General features: G+C 42.9%; 1 protein-coding gene across 7 annotated transcripts in view; it reads left to right on the top strand.

The window, feature by feature from the left end:
* Nucleotides 1-18,660, top strand: part of LOC115940228 (intraflagellar transport protein 52 homolog) — a 33,050-nt gene extending 14,390 nt beyond the window's left edge. For 3 of the 7 annotated variants that reach the window (XM_081832745.1, XM_081832742.1, XM_081832746.1), the window contains 8 exons: nucleotides 3,873-3,959; nucleotides 5,310-5,378; nucleotides 8,584-8,730; nucleotides 11,821-11,876; nucleotides 13,123-13,210; nucleotides 14,457-14,565; nucleotides 16,606-16,751; nucleotides 18,398-18,660. In XM_081832745.1, coding sequence (XP_081688871.1) covers nucleotides 3,873-3,959; nucleotides 5,310-5,378; nucleotides 8,584-8,730; nucleotides 11,821-11,876; nucleotides 13,123-13,210; nucleotides 14,457-14,565; nucleotides 16,606-16,751; nucleotides 18,398-18,445 — 750 coding nt within the window. In that variant the 3' untranslated portion in view covers nucleotides 18,446-18,660. Of the gene's footprint in view, nucleotides 1-3,872; nucleotides 3,960-5,309; nucleotides 5,379-8,583; nucleotides 8,739-11,820; nucleotides 11,877-13,122; nucleotides 13,211-14,456; nucleotides 14,566-16,605; nucleotides 16,752-18,397 lie in introns of all 7 variants that reach the window. The other 4 variants (XM_081832744.1, XM_081832748.1, XM_081832747.1 and 1 more) reach the window with 3 other exon arrangements.
* The last annotated feature ends 941 nt before the right edge of the window (nucleotides 18,661-19,601 follow it).

Genomic DNA, 19,601 nt, shown 5'->3' with positions numbered 1-19,601 from the left:
CCTCAGTGTAAGAATCCATCCAGGGAAAGGGTGAGTTAACACACTATACCAAAATGCACACAATTGTACTGCTGTTATTTTAGTTTGTCCCAGGGCAACATACCAGAAGACTAGTTGCTCAGTTCTCATCCTGGAGACCCCACAAAATGTGGGAGCAGGTGGTCCCAGAGGACATAGCCCCTCTCGTTGTGACCTCACTTATCCACTGCCCAACTCAGGACTGGTGCTTGTGACCCTGAGATTAAGATCTGAGATCAAGAGTCGGACGCTCAACTGAGTGAGTCTCCCAGGTGCCCCATCCACTGCCTTTTAATTCATGTTTTGCTGAATTCACCTTTATTTGTCTACCAGGATTAGAATTCACCAGCTGACCTCCCAGTTTTTCTCTAGTTCCTCACATCCTATTTTTCTTTGTGGGATTTAGGTATTACTTTTCCCTCCCATATTTCAAAGGTCTGTTCATTTTATTAGGAAGTAAATAAATATCTATCCTGTTTATGAAAGAAGATATTTAGACAAAATTCATAATAGTTATTATGGTAATTAGTTTCTCCCAAACAACTGGAAATACTGTTTTAAAATTAAAGTATAAAATGATTCAAGATGTGGAAATAATTGGTTTATATAAACTGTCAGTTTATAGTTGCAAAAGTAATGAGATAACTATCTTAAGGGGCCTCTGGGTAGTATTTTGTTTGTTTATTTATTTATGTATGTATGTATTTAGAGAGGGAGAATCTCAAGCAGGCTCCATGCCCAGCATGGAGCCTGATGTGGGCTGGGGCTTGATCTCGAAACACTGAGATCATGACCTGAGCCGAAATCAAGAGTTGGAAACTTAACCGACTGAGCCACCCAGTCACCCCTATTATTTTTTGTTTTTTAACTGTGCACAGAGATTTTACCCAGCTTCCTCAGTGGATTTTTATGGAACATCTATTAGGTACAGAGTTCTGTTCTAACTGTGGTGATTCTTCAAGAATGCATGAGATTTTCATCTGCTCATTGCCTAGCTATTTAAAGCCTGTTTTCTTTTCCTTAGAAGCTTTTATTATCTTTTATTTTTTATTATTTTTTATTTTTATTTTTATTTTTTATTATGTTATGTTAATCACCATACATTACATCATTAGTTTTTGATGTAGTGTTCCATGATTGTTTGCGTGTAACACCCAGTGCTCCATTCAGTACGTGCCCTCTTTAATACCCATCACCAGGCTAACTCAACCCCCCACCCGCTTTTATTATTTTTTAAAAAACATTTTATGTATTTGCTTAGAGAGAGAGCACATGCAAGTGGGGGTAGGGGCACAGGGAGAAGGAGAGAGAGACTCTCAAGTAGACTCCTTGTTGAGCATGGGAGCCTGATGCCGGCGGATCCCAGGACCCTGAGATCATGACCTGAACTGAAATTGAGAGTCAGATGCTCAACCGTTCAACTGACTGAGCCACTCAGGGGCCCCTCCTAACAAGCATTTAGTCCTGCCTTATAGACACAATCTTTGAGAGGTTTTTACCTGTCCCTTTTAAGTTTGTGAGATAAACCAGTGATGCCTTAGAGGGGCCACTCCCATACTCCTGGAAACTCCAAGCAGGGCACCCCAAGCAGGGTGGGCTAGCACAGGGTTGGGGGATGTGTTCTGCCTCCTCGCCCAGGGCCATTGCCTTCTTGAGCTTGTCATGATCCTTTCTAGGTCTTTAGTTTACTAGGATAAACTCATTAATATCAAAGGAGCAAATCAGTCCTTAAGTAGATATACTCTTACTTAATTGGAACAAATTATAGGCAAAAGCTGGAAAAAGAAACTGAAGACACTGGTAGAATCTCTGTCCAGAATAAAAGGATTAAGGGAAGATCTATAGTCCATTTGAAATAAATGAGGTAGGGGAAAAAAAGAATACTAAAGAAAAAATACAGACCTAACTGTGGGTAGTAGTAAGAAGGAAAGTCCTTTCCTCTTCCTGTATTTACTTACGTTCAAATGCAACAGAGTTCATTCAACACTCTTTCTGTGGAATTTCACCAAATTCACTTTCTGTTCTCAGTAACTGATGTGCTTTCAATGGTTATGTTATAGCAATAGCGTTATTTTTCCTATGAACCATTTGCTTTTAATGTGGTACAAGTCACAGTTTGTTTTGCAAATCTTGTTTTATTTATGAAATTTGTGTATTTGTCTGGCTTGAGAGTAATTCTTACGTAGTACCGTCACAACTGTGCCTATTTCCTGTATGTGATGTTGCTAGAAAAACTGAATTCATTTTGTAGTTTTAACGTTGTACTGTTTTCCTCATTACAAGAATAATTTATGCTCATTGTAGGAAAACTGAAAATTACAGAGATGAAAGGGAAAAAAAGAATGTCTCATTACAAAACTGACATTTTGATCATTTTCTCCTACTCTTTCTTGCAGCTCATTTAATTTATTTGCCTCACCGGGCTTTAAGCTAGGGTGGCTGTACAATTTATGGTATACTTTTTTTTTTAACCTCATGTTAAAAAGATAAAAAGCGCCTCATGTTATGACAGAAGCCTTCTTCCAGGTTACTGAAAACCCTTTGTAGCATATGACTTCACCACTGGAGAAGGTTCTCTTATTCTTAGCCACTGGTTCTGTGGCTGAACATTTGAATTTATTTCTGAGTTTCTGTGATTATGACTGTAAAATTGACCATAGAGTTTTATATGTTCTGTTGCATACATTGACAGTTTCAGCAATGTGTGAAAAAACTTATTTCGTTGAAACCTGACACTGTTTGTAGTCATCTTTTTCATATTTATTAATCTGATAGGCAAAAGTACTTTGTTTTGATTTTTCTAATTACTGATTAATTTTTTTTTTTTTTTAAGATTTTCTTTGACAGAGACACAGCAAGAGAGGGAACACAAGCAGGGGAAGTGGGAGAGGAAGAAGCAAGCTTCCCGCTGAGCAGGGAGCCCGATGCGGGGCACGATCCCAGGACCCTGGGATCACGACCTGAGCCAAAGGCTGACGCTTAACGACTGAGCCAGCCAGGCGCCTCTAAATTTTTTTTTCTTACTAACCAGTTATTTCTTTTGTGAATTTTTTTTTCTTTTTTGAGAGAGAAAGAGGGAAGGGGGGAGGGGCAGAGAGAGAGGGAGAGAGACAGTCTTAAGCAGGCACTGTGCTGGGCATGGAGCCTGACACAGGACTCGATCTTACAACCCTGAGATCATGATCTGAGCCAGTATCAAGAGTTGGACACTCAACTAACTGAGCCACCCAGGTGCCCTCTTCTGTGAATTTTTCATGCTCATGGATTAATTTTCTGTTTGGATCTTAAACACTGTCTTTTTTTGTTTGTTTTAAAGATTTTATTTATTTGAGAGAGAGAGTGTGAGAGAGAGCATGAGAGGGGAGAGGGTCAGAGGGAGAAGCAGACTCCCCACTGAGTGGGGAGCCCAATGTGGGACTCGATCCTGGGACTCCAGGATCACAACCTGAGCTGAAGGCAGTCGCTTAACCAACTGAGCCACCCAGGAGCCCTGAACACTGTCTTTTGATACTCATAAAATATCTTTATATCTTTACAGATTGACTTTGAATTCTTTTTTCCTTTAGGATTATAATCTTCATTTATGAGTTAACTGGGAAAATGCTGTCGAACCAATTCACATTGCTTTTTGTTAAAGTCAAATAGAAGGATATAGAAGTGTCTAAAGTGAGAAGCAGGTGGGAATATAGTTGCTATCATAGTTGATATTTTTAGGTCATTAAAATCCTGATGTGAATTGGCACTTAGTATAACTGATAGTTGCTCACATGATTCTGATAATAAGTTTTTGGGGACTAGGATGCATGTGGTGCATTTTGGGATCTGAGTGTCTAACACTACTTTGTCATTGACAGAACCAAGGTGGGAAGCTGGCAGTGCTTGGCTCATGTCACATGTTCAGTGACCAATATTTGGATAAAGAAGAAAACAGCAAAATCATGGTAGGTTCTTCTCTTTCATTACATTAATGTATAATGTGTATGATTTTCATGTCATTAAAAAAAAAAAAATACTGCTAAGGTCATCTATTCATTTAAAACCAGATCTTCAGGGACACCTGGCTGGTTCAGTCAAAAGAGCATGCGACTCTTGATCTTGGGTCATGAGTTCGAGCCCCACATTGGCTGTAGAGATTACTAAAACAAACAAACTTTAAAAAAATAAAAAAGTAAAAAATAAAACCAGCTCCTCAGAACCCATTATATGCCTGGCACTAAGAATACACGGTTGAGTCAGGCACAGTCCCTGCTTTGAAAACATTTATAGTACATTGAGAGAATGTGAGAGACAGAGACGTAAATTTAGAAGGATGTGGTGAACGTTTTTAAGCATGCCAGCTTGGGGTGGGAGCCAATCTTGGAGGAAAGGTGAGGAGCAGGCTCAACCAGGGCCTCATGTATAAAGCCCAGAAACTTGAACTTTCTGCAGGAAGCTATGGAGAGCCCTTGTAGAATGTCCAGCAGCCTTGGGCATAGTTAGATATGTGTTTCAGAAGGACTCCTCTGTCAGGCATGTGGAAGGTGAGAGGGAGGAGGCAACGTGAAGCCAGTTAGGAGGTCGGCAGAATCAGCCAGCCAAGAGGGGACGATGACCTGAGTGAAGGTAGTGAAGGGGGGAATGAGGAGGGGGCCGGCCGGCACGTGGTGTCGGGAGGGGTTATGACAGGACTGGTCGATGTGGGGAATAGGGGAAGGCACTGCAGTTGCTTGTCAGCATAGTGTGAAGGAAACATGTCTTGTGAAGGATGACAGATGGCGCATGCCAGAGCTGGACATTGGTGTGATTCTGTGACTCACTAGCCAGAGGAAGAAGGTCCCACTGAACTATTTCATTAATGAAACAAATTCTTTCAGCCTTAAGCACTGTTATTGTATTGAGAGATTGATTAAGATCTTGTTTCTGCAGAATCCACATGAAATTCTAGTCTCTAGACATATTCCAGGGGCATCTAGATATAGTCTACCCTTAAGTTCAGACTGTCATTAGCACATTTAAACAGGGGTTGTTTCAGGATCATGAGCAAGTTTTAATAAATTTTGGCCTGTGGTTAAAAGTGAAAGTGCCCTAAGATAAATGCTCAATTTCCAATGGTAAAAGTGGCATTAGGGTTAGGAAAACTTTGACGTTTTCATATGATTTCACCAAGAGAAGGGTAGCTACTCTTTTTTGAGACACTGCTATGTAGTCTCTTTCCCTTTATCATTTTTTCTTGGTTGATTTAATTCTCTAGTCCTGCCTTGGTTTTCTCAAATAACCAAGTGTCTAATTCTGTGTTTATTTTTTAAATACAGGATGTTGTTTTCCAGTGGCTCACAACGGGAGACATCCACCTAAACCAGATAGATGCTGAGGACCCAGAGGTAGGGGCTGTGAATCATTAAAAAACTTCGAAGGCAAAAAAAAAAAAAAAAAAAGGCACCACTTCCAACAGTTTCAAAGGAATATGTATTTCTTACTTTGTCTGTAAGACAGATGGAAAGAAGTGATGCTTTTAGGGGTGATGAAGCCCACATTATAAAAAATAATAAATTAAGAAATTATAGAATTAATTGGGATGGGAATCCCTCTCTATGTATATGCTACCTGGCCAAACTTTCAAAATCATTATCTGTAGAGAAATACTTCTTTCAGAAATACGAAGGATATAAAAATAATTTTTGTGAATAAACAAAGGTCATCAAAATTTAAGTTTTAAACTATAATTTTGGTGTCTTTAGGACAATATTCCTAAAGGCATTAGGATCCTATTTATCAGGCGATGGAGAGTGAGACCAGTGTGGGAATAGGGCCAGTAACTTGCCTTCCAGGTCCCGCTCCACTCTGGCCCTTGCACCTCAAGCAGGCTATTTCTGGCCTTTTTTCATCTTGGTTTTCTCATCTGTGAAGTGGGGATGCCAGTACCTGTGCTCTCTGTCTCACAGGATGATTGTGAGGCCTCAATTAATAGATGTATACTGACTAACTAAGTTAAAAGGTATAGGAAGTGATATAGCTGTCAGACTTCTTAAAACTCTTGTATTTATTATATACAAGCACCAGGTATCATATATCTTCACATAAATCATCTTATGTAATCTTTACAACAGCCTTGGGAAGGAGATGGTCTTATTCTCATTTTAGAGATGAGGGAACTGAAATTCTCCAAGATTGCAATTTGCCCAAATAGCAAGTAACTGCAGAGTTGGGAACCAAACCCAGCTCTCTTGATTCAAAGTCTACTTGTTCTATAATTGCTTCTCTGTTTCTTTCCTGCTTTCCTCCTTCCTTCCTGTCTTTTCTTTTTTTCTCTCTTTCTCTTCCTTCCTTCCTTCCTAAGATTTATTTGTTCATTCATTCATTTATTTATTTTTCTAAGATTTATTATTCATATTATTCATTTATTTATTATTTATTCTCAGAGAGAGAGAGAGATTGCACAGGCAGGAGGGGCAGAGGGACAGAGAGAGTCCCAAGCAGACTCCCTGCTGAGCACAGAGCCCATGCGGATCTTGAGACCACAACCCGAGTTGAAATCAAGAGATGCTCAACTGACTGAGCCACCCAGGCACCCTGCTTCTCTGTTTCTTAAACTCTGAAGTGTCAGGAAAATGATTTCCTGGCTGTGGGTAGGTAGCACGGAGTGGGCGAGAAGATGGTCAGAAATGGTGGCCTACTGCCTGCTTCCTCCCTCAGCTGAGGGTGTGGCCTCCCAAGCGTTGACTTGGGTTAGGAAACAGGAGAGCCCTGTGTCTAAAATATTCCCTCATGTGGAAACATGAAATGTATGGATATTTTGTTTAAATTCCTCCCAAAAAGTGATATAAACCCCCCTAATAAAAGAATTGGAGGACAGTCAGGAATTCACTTTTCAGATCTCACAGGACCCAAGTCTTGAGTGGATTGTGACTTGGTCAGCTGCCAGTCCTAGTTAGAGTGTGGGGGGGTCAGGGAAGCAGCCGCATCGGCTCCTGGTCTGTGCAGCCGCCTTGCTCTTACTCAGTTTCTGTCATTCCTGTTTCCTAGCTGAGGAAGTGGAAGTAAGTACGTTCTTCAAGGTCCCTGCCGAGACTGATCCCTGGCTAGCCATTACTAATGTCCATGTCAGGCTGATTCTGGAGCCCATCCCTTTTCTGCTGCTCTCTTGTTCACTGTGCACTGCCTATGACATGGGACTGGTTCTGGAGGGCCATGTCAATAGGGCACCAGAGGAAGATGTTGTCGCCGTGGCCTTTCTCTAAAAGCACGTGGTTTCATGTAGTTCTGCACGGGAGACCTGGCGCAAATGTCCTTTGTGTTGTAAGGCTTTGGAAAGTAAAATTCTGGACCCAGTAACACTGCAAAGTAAGAAATTCTGAATATCCAAACTTCCTGTGATTTCGGATCGAATCTTATGTTGGAGTGGGTTTCAAACCCAAATAACAGTTCAGTTTCAAATGATACTTAATAAAATGTAGCTCAATAAAGAGCTGAGGGGATTTCCATGACAAGTTTTAACCTCCAAATCTGCCAGGAAGTCATGAAAACCAGTGATCTTGGGAGTCCTCTTAGTTTCTGTCTGGACATCGAAGGCCTTGATAGTTTCCTGAACTAGGATTGTGTAGCAGGTCTCTGTGCAGAGATGCGAACCAGCCTCAGGACCTTTGGGATTGCTGGGCCCTTACCCATCCTCCTGCTGCATTTGGGTGCATGTCCTGGTGCGGTCAGTGCCTCTGTGATTGCTCTCACCTCCAATCCCCATCCTGTTAGCGGGGTGAAGCCTCTAACACAAAGACTGCAGGGAAAAGCAGTTATTTATTTATGTTCCTCTCCTGTTCCTTATCTAAAAAAAAAAAGTTTGAAGATTAGAGGAGTTTTTTGACTCTTGGTATATAGAAAAAGTGAGCCTGTTTGTCTAGGCTTATTTCTGTAATGCTCAGGCATGTCTCCTCCCGTGCTGGCCCTGGAGAATATAGAACACATTGTTGTGGGGACCTCAGAGGGCAATTAGGAATAAACTTCTTGTTGCCAGCATGCATTTATTTAAAGTTAAATGTACTTTTTGAGTAGGTAATAGATTCACAGTTTGGAATTCAAAAGCATACACAATGAACAGTTTCCCCCCTGTCTTTGTCCAACCACTTTGTTCCCCTCCCCAGTGACAGCAGTCTTAGCTGTTTCTTGTATGTTCTTCCAGAGATACTTTATACACATACAAGTAAATATGTGCGTGTATCTCCTTTCCCCTTGTTTTACACAAATGGTACTATAGACACTGTATTCACCACCACCTAGTTTTAAAAATTAGCAATACAGTTGATTGCTGACCACTCAAGATCAGTGATCATGAAACTAAAAGGAGGCCAGTCAGTGTGCTTGTTTCTCCACCTGTGTTCAATACCGCGTGAGGAATTACAGAGTTGGATTTAGCCAGCATTGGGGTTTAGCCAAGTGACTTTTGTTCCTCTTTCCACATGAAGTGGTTTATTTAAGGTTTAGTTGTTAGTGACCAGGAATAGTGAAATCTCTTGGTAAGAGAGTAGAAATACTGCGGACTTAGGCGAAATTCTTACTCCCGCTGTGCTGTGTGAACCCTCTTGTGGCTTTCAGATTTCCGACTACATGATGCTGCCCGACACAGCCACCCTGTCAGAGAGGCTTCGAGTGTGTCTCCAGGAAGGCGATGAGAACCCAAGAGACTTTACCACCCTCTTCGACCTGTCCATTTATCAGCTGGATACCACCTCCCTCCCCAAGGTCATCAAGTCAGTACCTGTAGCTCTCGGAGCTGCCCTGCACTCCATTCTGAGTGTTTGGTTTGAAAACCTGAGCCTGGGGACAGGAGTTAGGGTCATGGCCTATGTGGTGTGCAAAACATGTTCTCAGGTCTGTGATGAGGCCAACAAAGACAGTTGGGAAAATTGGGGTGGGGGTAGATGGAGAGGAAACTGCGGTAGCCTGTTGTGTTCTAGGCTCCATATCAGGCATTTAGGGTGACCAACGTGTTCTGGTTTGCCTGGGACTTCTGGTTTTAGCATGGAGAGTCCCATACCCCAGGAACCCCCAGTAAATTGAGTAGGGTAGGCGAGGTGCCCTGCAGGCACCCCACATTGTTACTTCCACACCGTACTTCATTTGTCCTCTGAATCACTTGCCAGATTTCCAGCTGAGGAAACTGGTTTAGGGAGGGTCAGGTCTTCTCCCAAGGTGGGAGACTGAATGCCTTTCAGACCAAGGCTTTCCCCTGTTCCATTGCCTGCCCTGTTGCCTGCTCGTCATTGTTGTCCATTCCTAATGACAGGACAGGGACCGAGGCCAACATCTTCAGCATCTTTGGCCTGACATGGGGTCTACATCTGAATAAACCAAAGGCTGAGTGTCTGACTTCCTACTGCTGTCTTTAGGTTCAAGTTCCCCAAATACTGACTGAGCTCCTCCTGTGCCAGGCACTATGTCCAAGGTTAATGGTTTTATGGAGGAGACAGACAGAGACTGTGAGGCGAAGTTATTGTATTAATGTCAAATGTGAAATATAAACCTGGAGGCCATGGGCATAATGAAGCGGGAGAATTTGACTCACTGCAGTGAGCAGGGAAGACTTATGAAAGGGGGGCCCTTGTAGCTAGGCATTGGTTATTTCAACAAACATTTTTGGGGGGCCTTGTGTCTGCTTGGCACGATGCTGGGTGCTCCACCGTCAGGGGTAAAGAGGCTTCAGGAGCTGGCAGGGATGTTCAGAGAGACAGTTGGGCAACGATGTAGCTTCTATGGGCAAAGCCCGCATGTTCACACGTGCACGCGTGTCCAGGTAAGGAAGTTTATTCCTAATTGCCCTTTGAACTGCATGTAGCCTTGACTTCGAACAAGGCCAACTTAATAGTTGAAAACTTGGTCCTCTGAAGTGCCCTGCAACAATCTGTTCCGTGTTCTCCAGCCTGCACTTGAGGAGACACCCTGCCCATTACCAAAATAAGAAGCCAAGGCAAACAGCCTGAGGCTCAGGGCAAAGGCCAGATTTGTGAATGGGATGCTAGTAAAGACCTCTAGGAGAGGAACTTGATTGAATCTGTGTTTTCTGAAACCAGACAAAACGATGCCTTGCAGCAGTTTGTATAATTAATTGGAAAACAGAAAAAGTAGAAGTGAAGAAACCAGCTAGGAGACTGTTAACAGCAGACTGGAGGGTTGACTGGCAGGACTGGTGGGAGCAGTTCCTGTGGTTTCAAGTGGTGTTTGGTAAGAAAGAATCAGGAGCCACGGGCCGTGCATGGAAGGCTATGATGGCGAGGTCAGGGACGGGGGTTTCTCCCTTGAGGGTCTGGGCGGTGCTGCCGACTAGTGCTCATGCTGTGGGGAGAGGAGAGAGAAATGAGTTCTGCTCTGCCTCCATCTGATGGGACTGAGAGGTTGCCCAGTGAAGAGTGTAGGCCGACCCACCAGTGTAGATGATGAAGAGGCCTAGATAAGGTGAGTAGAGAAGTGGGGGAGGGGCTGGGGACCCTCAGAACAGCCCTGGAGTGGGGATTGGGCTAGAGACAGGGCTTCACAGCTGCCCTGGCTTTCAAGGCAGAAGAGGAGGGCCTTTGACAAGCTGGGGAAAAGCAGCTGGAGGGGCAAGGGAGCATGAGCCTCAGCGGAGTCCCAGGAAGCCAAGGGAGGCAAAAGAACAGGGAAGCGGGGGTGGTCTGGAGGTGGGCCCATGGCTCCTCCTCTGCCGTTTGCGCTGTTCTCAGAATAACAAAAGGCACCTGGGGCTGCTCCTCAGCCAGTTACAGTCCATCTAGCTTCTGCCTTTAGTTTGGTCTGCTTCTCTCCTGATGTGGTTTATTAGATCAGGCCACTGTGACTGTGCTTTGGCATTGAATGCAGGCTTGACTGGAACCATCTGTTATTTTAGTGCCAGCAGAGTCAAGTATTGTAGATATTTTGGAGCTTGGACGTCTCTTTTAATTGTATTTATCGTTCATACCATAGCAAAGGACAGTAGTTACAGGCCAGTTTCCATATGGTGCTCCTAGGTATTCTCATATTTGCTAGTAACATCTTTTGAATTGTCTTTTTTTCTGGGTAAAAATTCGATTAGTCTTTAAATATTTATGTAGTCTGTAGAATGTTGCTCTGAAGTAACTTCATTCGTCCATCTGCTATTTATCAATGTCTGTGGGGGTGAGGAAGAGACTGTGGAGTCCCTGCCTTCTGAGTTCACGGGCTGATGGGTTGGGGACTGAGACACAGAGTGATAAAAACGCAGTGCCACAGGTCAGGCCAGAGTGTTCTGGAAATAGCTTTCTGAATTAGGTTTTCTTGGTTTTAAGATTAGTTTCTCCACCCATCCCCCACCCCCATCAAGAATGCGCTTGCCCTTGGCTAATAGGTGGAGGAAGATTTGGGTAGGCGGTGAGCTGAGCGAGAAAGGGTTGAGGCAATGGGACTTGTTTTATTGTTCCCACAGGGCTTCAGTATAGCCGGCTGCATGTAGGGACAGAAAGCAGAAAATCATGGGTGGGATGGCAGAGGCCAGGGCTTGGCAGCAGGATTCTTTGTGTGCCAGTGGTGGGACCTTTAGCTTAGATTCTGCCCTTAACGACATTCTGCCTTCAGTATAGACTGAGTCTTGGGGCCTCTGGTTGGCAGGGATTGGCCAGCTCAGAGTTCTAATCTTGTCTTTGTTCCTTCTTAACCATGTGACCCTGGGAAGCTATTTCATCTCTATACCTCTGCTTCCTTTTCGTAAAAGATTATACCCCCAGTCCAGGGTTGTTTTGAGCATTAAGTGAAATAAGTTTAAGTGCCTACCACAGGGTCAGGCATATGTGACATGCAACAGGTGCTCTGTTCTCTCCATAGGGATCTTCTGCATTGCCAGGAAAGCTTCTCCCCAGGCACCTGGGAATAGTGAGGAGGTGATGGAAATAAGCTCAGCTAAGCGCCTTTCTTCAGTCACAGACCTTTTTCCTTTCCAAAATCACCCATCCACAGAGGCAGGCATGAACTTTGTCTACACCCTTTGGTATTTGCTTGGTCAGCTTAATTTTAAAAGGTCACAGATGTGTATATAGTTTAAATTAGGTGAGTATATTTTAATATGCCTCATTCCCAGAGGAGTTCAGCCCACTTACAAAATTATGTACAGTACAAAAGCATAAAAGCAAAGTTTGAGAGAATGGAGGCAGAGGGGAAGCCACAATCAAAAAGAAACACAGGGGTAAGATCAGCACTTGACTCTGAACTCCTCACTAGCACTGTCCCCCTGCTGTGGCCATGCTGGCTGCCCCAAGGTCCTGTGAAAACCCCTCGCACCCTTATTCCTGGTCTCCTTGCTCTTGCCTCTCCCTGGGATACTTGTGAAAGTAAGTACATGACTTCTCCCTCCCTTTCACTCAGGGCTTCTCTGACAGGCTGTACCCCATGCCTCCTCCCTGTCTCTGTCCATCTCTCCTGGTTTGTTTTTCTTCTCAATACATATTGATACCTGGCATCTTAGGTTTTGTTTCTTGTGTGGCTCTCCTCATGTAGAATGTAAGTTCAGGAGGCTGCCTTGGTCTCTTGTTTTCACCATTGCTGTTCTCCTGATGTATAAAACTGTCTGGTACATATTCAGTAAATATTTGCTGAGTGAATGAGCACACAGGAGTGTATATTACAGGGACAGCTCGGTCGGAAGAGCATGTGACTCTTGATCTCGGGGTCGTGAGCTTCAGCCCCATGTTGCGTGTTGAGATTACTAAAAATAAATAATTAAAAAGAAAGAAAGAAAGAAGTGTACACTGTACAGATCTGTTCAGTTGCCAGAAGCCGACTTTAGATTTGACTCCTGTCTCTTGGTTGTAAAAACAAGGAAACAGAGTGAGTTACAAGATCCACACTGTCCACTGGGTAAAAATAAAAAGCCTGTTTAGGAGAATCCTGATATGAAACTTGAAAGAACTTTCCCTTTCAGTTCTCAATATAGTTAATGCCATATGATACAGTAGAGAAGATTCACAAAAGGATCATTATATTACCTATAACAATGCATTTTGTGTGTTTTTCTACAAAAGTGTTGAACCACCTGATTTGATGGAGAAGAGCACAGAGTGGTCAGTTAGATGGCGCTTTGCCACAGTGTCTCATGTTGATCCTTGCTTTTGTGTCTTCTTATTAACACAGGGCCCACGAACAGCTAAATGTGAAACATGAACCTCTCCAGCTCATCCAGCCTCAGTTTGAGACGCCACTGCCAGCCCTTCAGCCAGCGGTGAGTAGGTGTGCTTACCCTTACCTTGCCAACTAGGCCATCAGCTGGGTTCTTCCGCCAAGCATGTGGATATGTACACCTTATGTTACGGCAGTTCTCACAGAGTCACGTTGCTCTGGCTCTGAACAGGCAGGGACCAGACCATTAGTATTCCGTAAGGCCTTCCACTGGCTGTAGCTCCCAACCGAGAGATCAAGGGTGTGGACTTTGGTGGCTGTTAAGCATTTCCCATCTTGTGTAGTTGGAGGGCCTATATGAGAGGAGAAGTCCTTGGTGAAAAGGAGGAAATGGTTTGCACTGCAGCTTTCCAGGCAACAGGTGCTCAGGTTCATGGCACAGATTCATAGCGTCCTGGGCCGGGGGGGGCAGGTGTTCACAAGTTACTTTCAACATTCCAGTCCAGCAGGAACTCACCTTACCTTCAAAACCATCCTATCCCACCACATTCTGGAATGTTATGAACTACTTGGCTTCATTTTGGTAGCTTGAAGTGGGCCATGGTGGGAGTATTTACATTGCAGAAAATGACAAAGGCTACAGAGCAGACCTGTGTGTTTTGTCTTGAAAGCTGATAGTGCAACATTTCTCAGCACACCACTGGCTCATACCTGTGAATTCTGGCTCCAGGTTTAGCACTTTCTACATGAATCTATAGATCTGCTTCCCCAATTTCTGTCCCTAATGAACTCATGGGTAAATGAGAAACACACTGTACAGAGAAATGTTCAAAACAAATAAGCCTAGGGGCGCCTGGGTGGCTCATTCGTTAAGTGTCTGCCTTTGGCTCAGGTCATGATCTCAGGGTCCTGGGATCGAGCCCCGCATCAGGCTCCCTGCTCAGCGGGAAGCCTGCTTCTCCCTCTCCCACTCCCCCTGCTTGTGTTCCCTCTCTCGCTGTGTCTCTCTCTCTCTGTCAAATAAATAAATAAAAATCTTTAAAAAAAAAAAACAAATAAGCTAATCAGCCCCAAGCTTTCGTCCTTGCACAAGTTAATGGGAACTGGTATGTCAGTTTGATCGGTTTAGGGGTGTTTTAGTTTAGTGCTGGCTCTGCTTATTTTTTTACATTGGGCCAGTCATCTCGCTTGATATGGTCTAATGGGTTAGGGCAGAAGGAGGTGATGGGCATTTGGGTGGTTCATCCCAGGGAAGAGCTGGGAGTTGGCTTCTCATTTCCCTTCCATCTTATCACTGCCAGTTATGGCTTTGCATATGTTCTTTCATGAAAGACCTTATTTCCTTTTAGGTTTTCCCTCCCAGTTTCAGGGAATTACCACCTCCTCCGCTGGAGCTATTTGACTTAGATGAGACGTTCTCTTCTGAGAAGGCCCGCCTTGCTCAGATTACCAATAAGTGTAAGTTTGGCCAAATTTTTGTTTGTTTTCTTTTGTAAGTTTTACTTAGTTGTGAACGTCTGAAATCTGCCATGAGAGAAAGCTAGAGTTTGTTCAGGGGGAACAAAATATGAATGGCAGCGTAAAATGACAGTTTCCGTTTGTTTCACATAAGTGATGTCGATCATTTCTCTTGGGCCACTTAATTCAGTGACTTAGAACATGCAAAGCAGAAGCCAAGGTCTCAGCTTTAATCCCTGTAGGTCCTTAGTTCTGACCTACTGAGTAACCAGAGGATGGATTCTGACCCTGGCTGCCGCTTAGCAGATCTAGGTCATTGGTCATAGGAGCAGTTAAATAAGAAACCTAAGTCAGGGCCAAAAGAATTATAGAGACTTCAAACTGGAAGGGATCCTGGAAGGAGTTATGTGTGCCCGCCTTGACATGTGGATGAGGACATGAGGCCCCAAGCCACACAGATGCATGGTGAGTGATTCTCCTGACTCCGAGCTCACTGCTCCTCCTGAGATACCCTGCCTCCAGCAAAGCAAATGGGCCTGCACACATGTGCTCAGGGGCATAAAATTACCCATCCATTTTGAGGCATTATATTCCTGGGAATCTAATCTAAGGAGATAAGTGAAGGTATACAGATGACTGCTATGTTATTTATTTTTAAGATTGGGAATAAAAATTATTTAAACAATTGGACTTAGTGTTCACTAGCAGAGGAATGGTAGTAAATTATGTCACATTCATTTGATGGGACAACATGTCATTATAAAAAAGGTTTCCAAAGTCCAGGAAGTGACACTGATAGAACTTAAGTGAGAATCCTAAGTGAAGAAAGGCAAGATAGAAAGTTGCATGTTCAGGAGGTTCCTAACTATGTGAAAAACATCTGTATGTGCCCAAAGACCAGGAAGGAGTATGCAAAAATGAAAACAGTTCAGTGTGAAGCACCTTCACTGCATCTCTCTTCTGTGTCAGGCATTGTGGGAGGTGCTGAGGACTCAAAAATTAGCAAGACATAGTGATTGGTCCAGTAGAAATAACAGACCTGTGAAGAGTCAGATGCTTTGATTCAGCACTTCTGTTTCTAGCAATTTATCCTATAGAAATCCTTGTAGAAAGAAACAAAAAAATATAGCTATAGATATATTAATTGTAGCATTAAAAAAACTGGCAGTAGTCTAATGCCCCATCAGTAGAGGGATCCGTTTTAAAAAAATATGAAATACAGTGAAATATTATACATACATCTGTTAAAAGAAAGATACAGAGCCTAAGCTTTCATATGACATGTCCATGGTACCTCGTTAAATGATGAAAGCAACTTACAGAGCTACTGTAGTTTGATCCCAATTGTTTACACATATGTAAATTCATAAGCGCACATGGCAGTAATTACCTTAGGTGGTATTGGTGAGGATAGAGTTAGAGCAAGAGAATTTTGCAGCTGTATGGTTTGAATATTCTAATAAAAATTTACATTTCTATAATTTTTAAAAATGTACATTCAGAAGGGGAAACAAAGAAAGGAATTATAGTCTAGTGTAAGAAGGGCTGTAATAGCTATCCGTCCTTGATATCGGGCTGCTGGGGATGGCTCCACAGAGATATGTTATGGATGGAATTATGAGTGATTTTTTTTCTTCTTCAGTTTCCTTTTCTATAATATTGCTGTAATAAATGCTATTTAAAATACCCATATGCCCCTCTCATAATGGTCCTTGCTGCATTCAGAGAATGGTAATTTGATTTCCTACTAGTTCTTCTTGTTCTTTGTAATGTAGGAATGCTGGCTCTGGGAGTAGTAGAGTCAGAACAAGTCCAGCTTTATTCTAATTAGAAGTGTCACACTTTTGTCCTAATTTATAAAAGCAGCACATCAGAGATCTCTTTAGTTTGTTTAAGTCCTGCGGTCACATTACCCTAGGAAAAGGTGAGTGATCTTGAGAGGCAAAGGAATCTGACGAGCGGATACTTAAACCACAGTAAGTTTGTATTTGGGGAAGGACAGGAGATAAGGGTTCATCTGACTGCCCCAACTGTGCCTAGGTACTGAAGAAGACCTGGAATTCTATGTCAGAAAATGTGGTGACATTCTTGGAGTAACCAATAAACTACCAAAGGACCAACAAGATGCCAAACATATCCTTGAGCACATCTTCTTCCAAGTGGTGGAGTTCAAGAAATTGAACCAGGTAGAGCCTAGAAATCCCACTGAAGTGGGAGCCCTTCGAGTACTGGTATCTTCCTTAAACTGGACTTCTCGTGTTTTGTTCATTCATTCCACAAGGATTTATTAAGCATCTACTAAGTAAACAAAACAGACAACGATCCCTGCACTTATGGAACTTCTGTTCTAGCTGGAGGAGCTAGACAGTAAACTAAACATAGTATGCTACAAGATGATGGTATAAAAAAGGTAGGGCAGGGATCAAGTGTGCTGAATGAGGCAGTATTAAATAGGGAGGGTGGTTAGGGTAGGTCTCACTACAAAGGTGACATTGGAGCAAAGACCTGAAGGTGTTGAGGGATTTCGCCATGCAGATAGCTGGGAGACAAGTGTCCCAGACAGAGGGAAGACCTGTGCAAAGTCCCTGAGGCTGGGCTTTGCCTGGCATGTTTGCGGCATAGCAGTGGTGTCAACCCGTGTGGTTAGAGAGACCTGAGCAAAGGTTAGAGAAGCCGCCACGTGGTCAGCACCTTATGTCGGAAATCATCATTCTCTGGACTGAGGACCAAGGACTTGAAAATTATGCCTGGTCTTCATTTTGTCTATCTCCTGATGAGATTTCTAAAATTAAATGTTCAGCCACTATTGGTAAATGGGCATTTATATACTACTGATGGGAGAATAAATTTGTCCCACTTTTCTGGAGATCTGTTTTATAATATTGTTCAAAAGCCCCCAAAATGTATATACCTTTGACACGGTAATTCTAATCCTCAGAATTTGTCGTAGTAATATAATCCTGAACGTGTATAGATTTACCAACCAGGATGCTCAGGGTAGCATTGTTTTAATAGAAGAAGAATCTTCATCAGTAGGGAACTGGTTAAGTACCTAGGGTATATCCATAAGATTAAAAATGTTTAGAAGAATGTTTAAGGACTTGGAAGACATTCAGGATATAGTAAATGGGGTTGCGGGGGGGAAGGGCTATAAAACAGTATAAAGAGAAGAGACCATTTTTCATATACATAGATGTGGGTGTGTGCATATGTATATATGCCATCCATTCATTCTACATACATACATACGTATGTACATGCTTAGGAGTTTAGATGCTGAGTGGAAAGGTTAGATCCTCTACTGGCAGGGGCTGGCTCTGCTCATACTCATGGTGCTAGATGTTGGGGCTGTTGTAGTGAACAAGATGAATGCGGCCTTTGCTGTCTCTTTCTGAGCCACGTGCTGTGGGGGGAGACAGGAATACTATATGGGTAATTACAGTGCTCTGAGATAAATGGCATGAAGGGAACCCAGAAGGGAGTTGATTTAACTGCTGGAGCACTGAAATGTGGGATGGGGCTCCGGTAGGTTCTCAACAGTACTCACGCTGCTGGCAGGGCAGAGACAGGCCCCTAGGGCCAAGGTAAGTAGTCTGGTGTGGTCTTTGCATTGGTGCCTTCAACTGTATTTGCTCCCCACTCCTTGTGGATGGTGGGCAGTAGTCAAAAGCCCTGTCCTGATAGTGAAAACTTGATCCTTCAGCTGGATTCAGCCTTCAAGCCAGAGATTACCTGTGTCCCAATTAATGATTCAGAATCTTAAAGTGCAAAACACCAGAGTTCACATTTCATACTGAAATACTAAAATTCTGCGTCTTACTCCCTTATCCAGGAACATGACATTGATACAAGTGAACCAGCATTCCAGAACAATTTCTGAGGACCTTGCCTCTTGAAGCATCTTCTGCCTCCTGATTCTCTTTGTAAACTATTTTTGAATTCTTCAACTCCTTATCAAAATTGTCTGTACACTCTTTACCCCATGAGTTGTAGGTCGGTGCATCTCCTGTAGTGCCCAGATAGATATAACATTTCTAACAAGATCCTTATGTGAGATACATTCCATTTTTAAAATTAAATCTGACTGAATCCCTACTTTTATAATTTATGAAAGTCTTTCACTGAAGTCTTTTCTTTGAACTCTAGTTCTGAATTTGAGTCTCTTTTATCAAAGGCATAAATGTCAAGCTTATGAATATTGTTCAGCTTTTGGACTAACTCAGGATATAAAACAACCCACAAGGTCTGTTTGCCCCATGTGCCTAATGCAAAAGATAAAATAGTAGACCAGATACCTTCCTTACATGGATCACTCACCCCTTCATCTCCCAGCCGTCCATAGGACACAACCATTTGGAAGCTGTTGTGTCTACCCATACTAGGTCACCCTCCTCAGCTCTTGAAGCACTGAATTCCATCATCATTTGGGTTATAATATGATCATCTGTCCCAAGGTCAATGGGAGACTGTACCTGCTTGAATGGGGCAGCTGATGTGGAAATGCACAGCAGTGTACTGGATATACTGGGAACCAGCTTTAGGGAACCCTGAAAGCCAGATACAAGATTGCAGAACTAATGCCAGTGTGTAAGGGATGTGATGCAATGGGAACAGCTTAGCTAGTGGGTTCTATAAAGATGGGAACTATGGAAGGAAGGCCATTTACAGAGAGTGTGATATAACCTCAAGAGGAAGTAATGGGGATGTGAAATGGTGCTGTTGTAGGAGAAGTGTCATTTAAAAAAAATTTTTATTAGGTGTCCCACATTCTGGATTTTTCTGATGGTTTCCTTATGGTGTCTTATTACTCCATTATCTCCTTTCCTGCAAATTGAAGTTAGGTTTAAAGGCTTGACTGGCTTTGATTTAGACATTTTTGGCAAGAGTATCTCATAGCTGGTGCTGTGTATGTCAGATTGGTCCTCTATTAGTGAAATTAAGTTCAGTCGACTGGTGAAAGTTTAAAAACACTGGGGTGTTTTTAAATTCAAACATGAAAAGTTAACGGACTTGAACAAATGTTTTAACTTCACTCT

This window comes from Leptonychotes weddellii, chromosome 10 (assembly GCF_054177405.1).
Source record: "Leptonychotes weddellii isolate Sample4059 chromosome 10, ASM5417740v2, whole genome shotgun sequence".
Lineage (NCBI taxonomy): Eukaryota > Metazoa > Chordata > Mammalia > Carnivora > Phocidae > Leptonychotes > Leptonychotes weddellii.
This window is presented reverse-complemented; position numbering and strand designations above follow the sequence as displayed.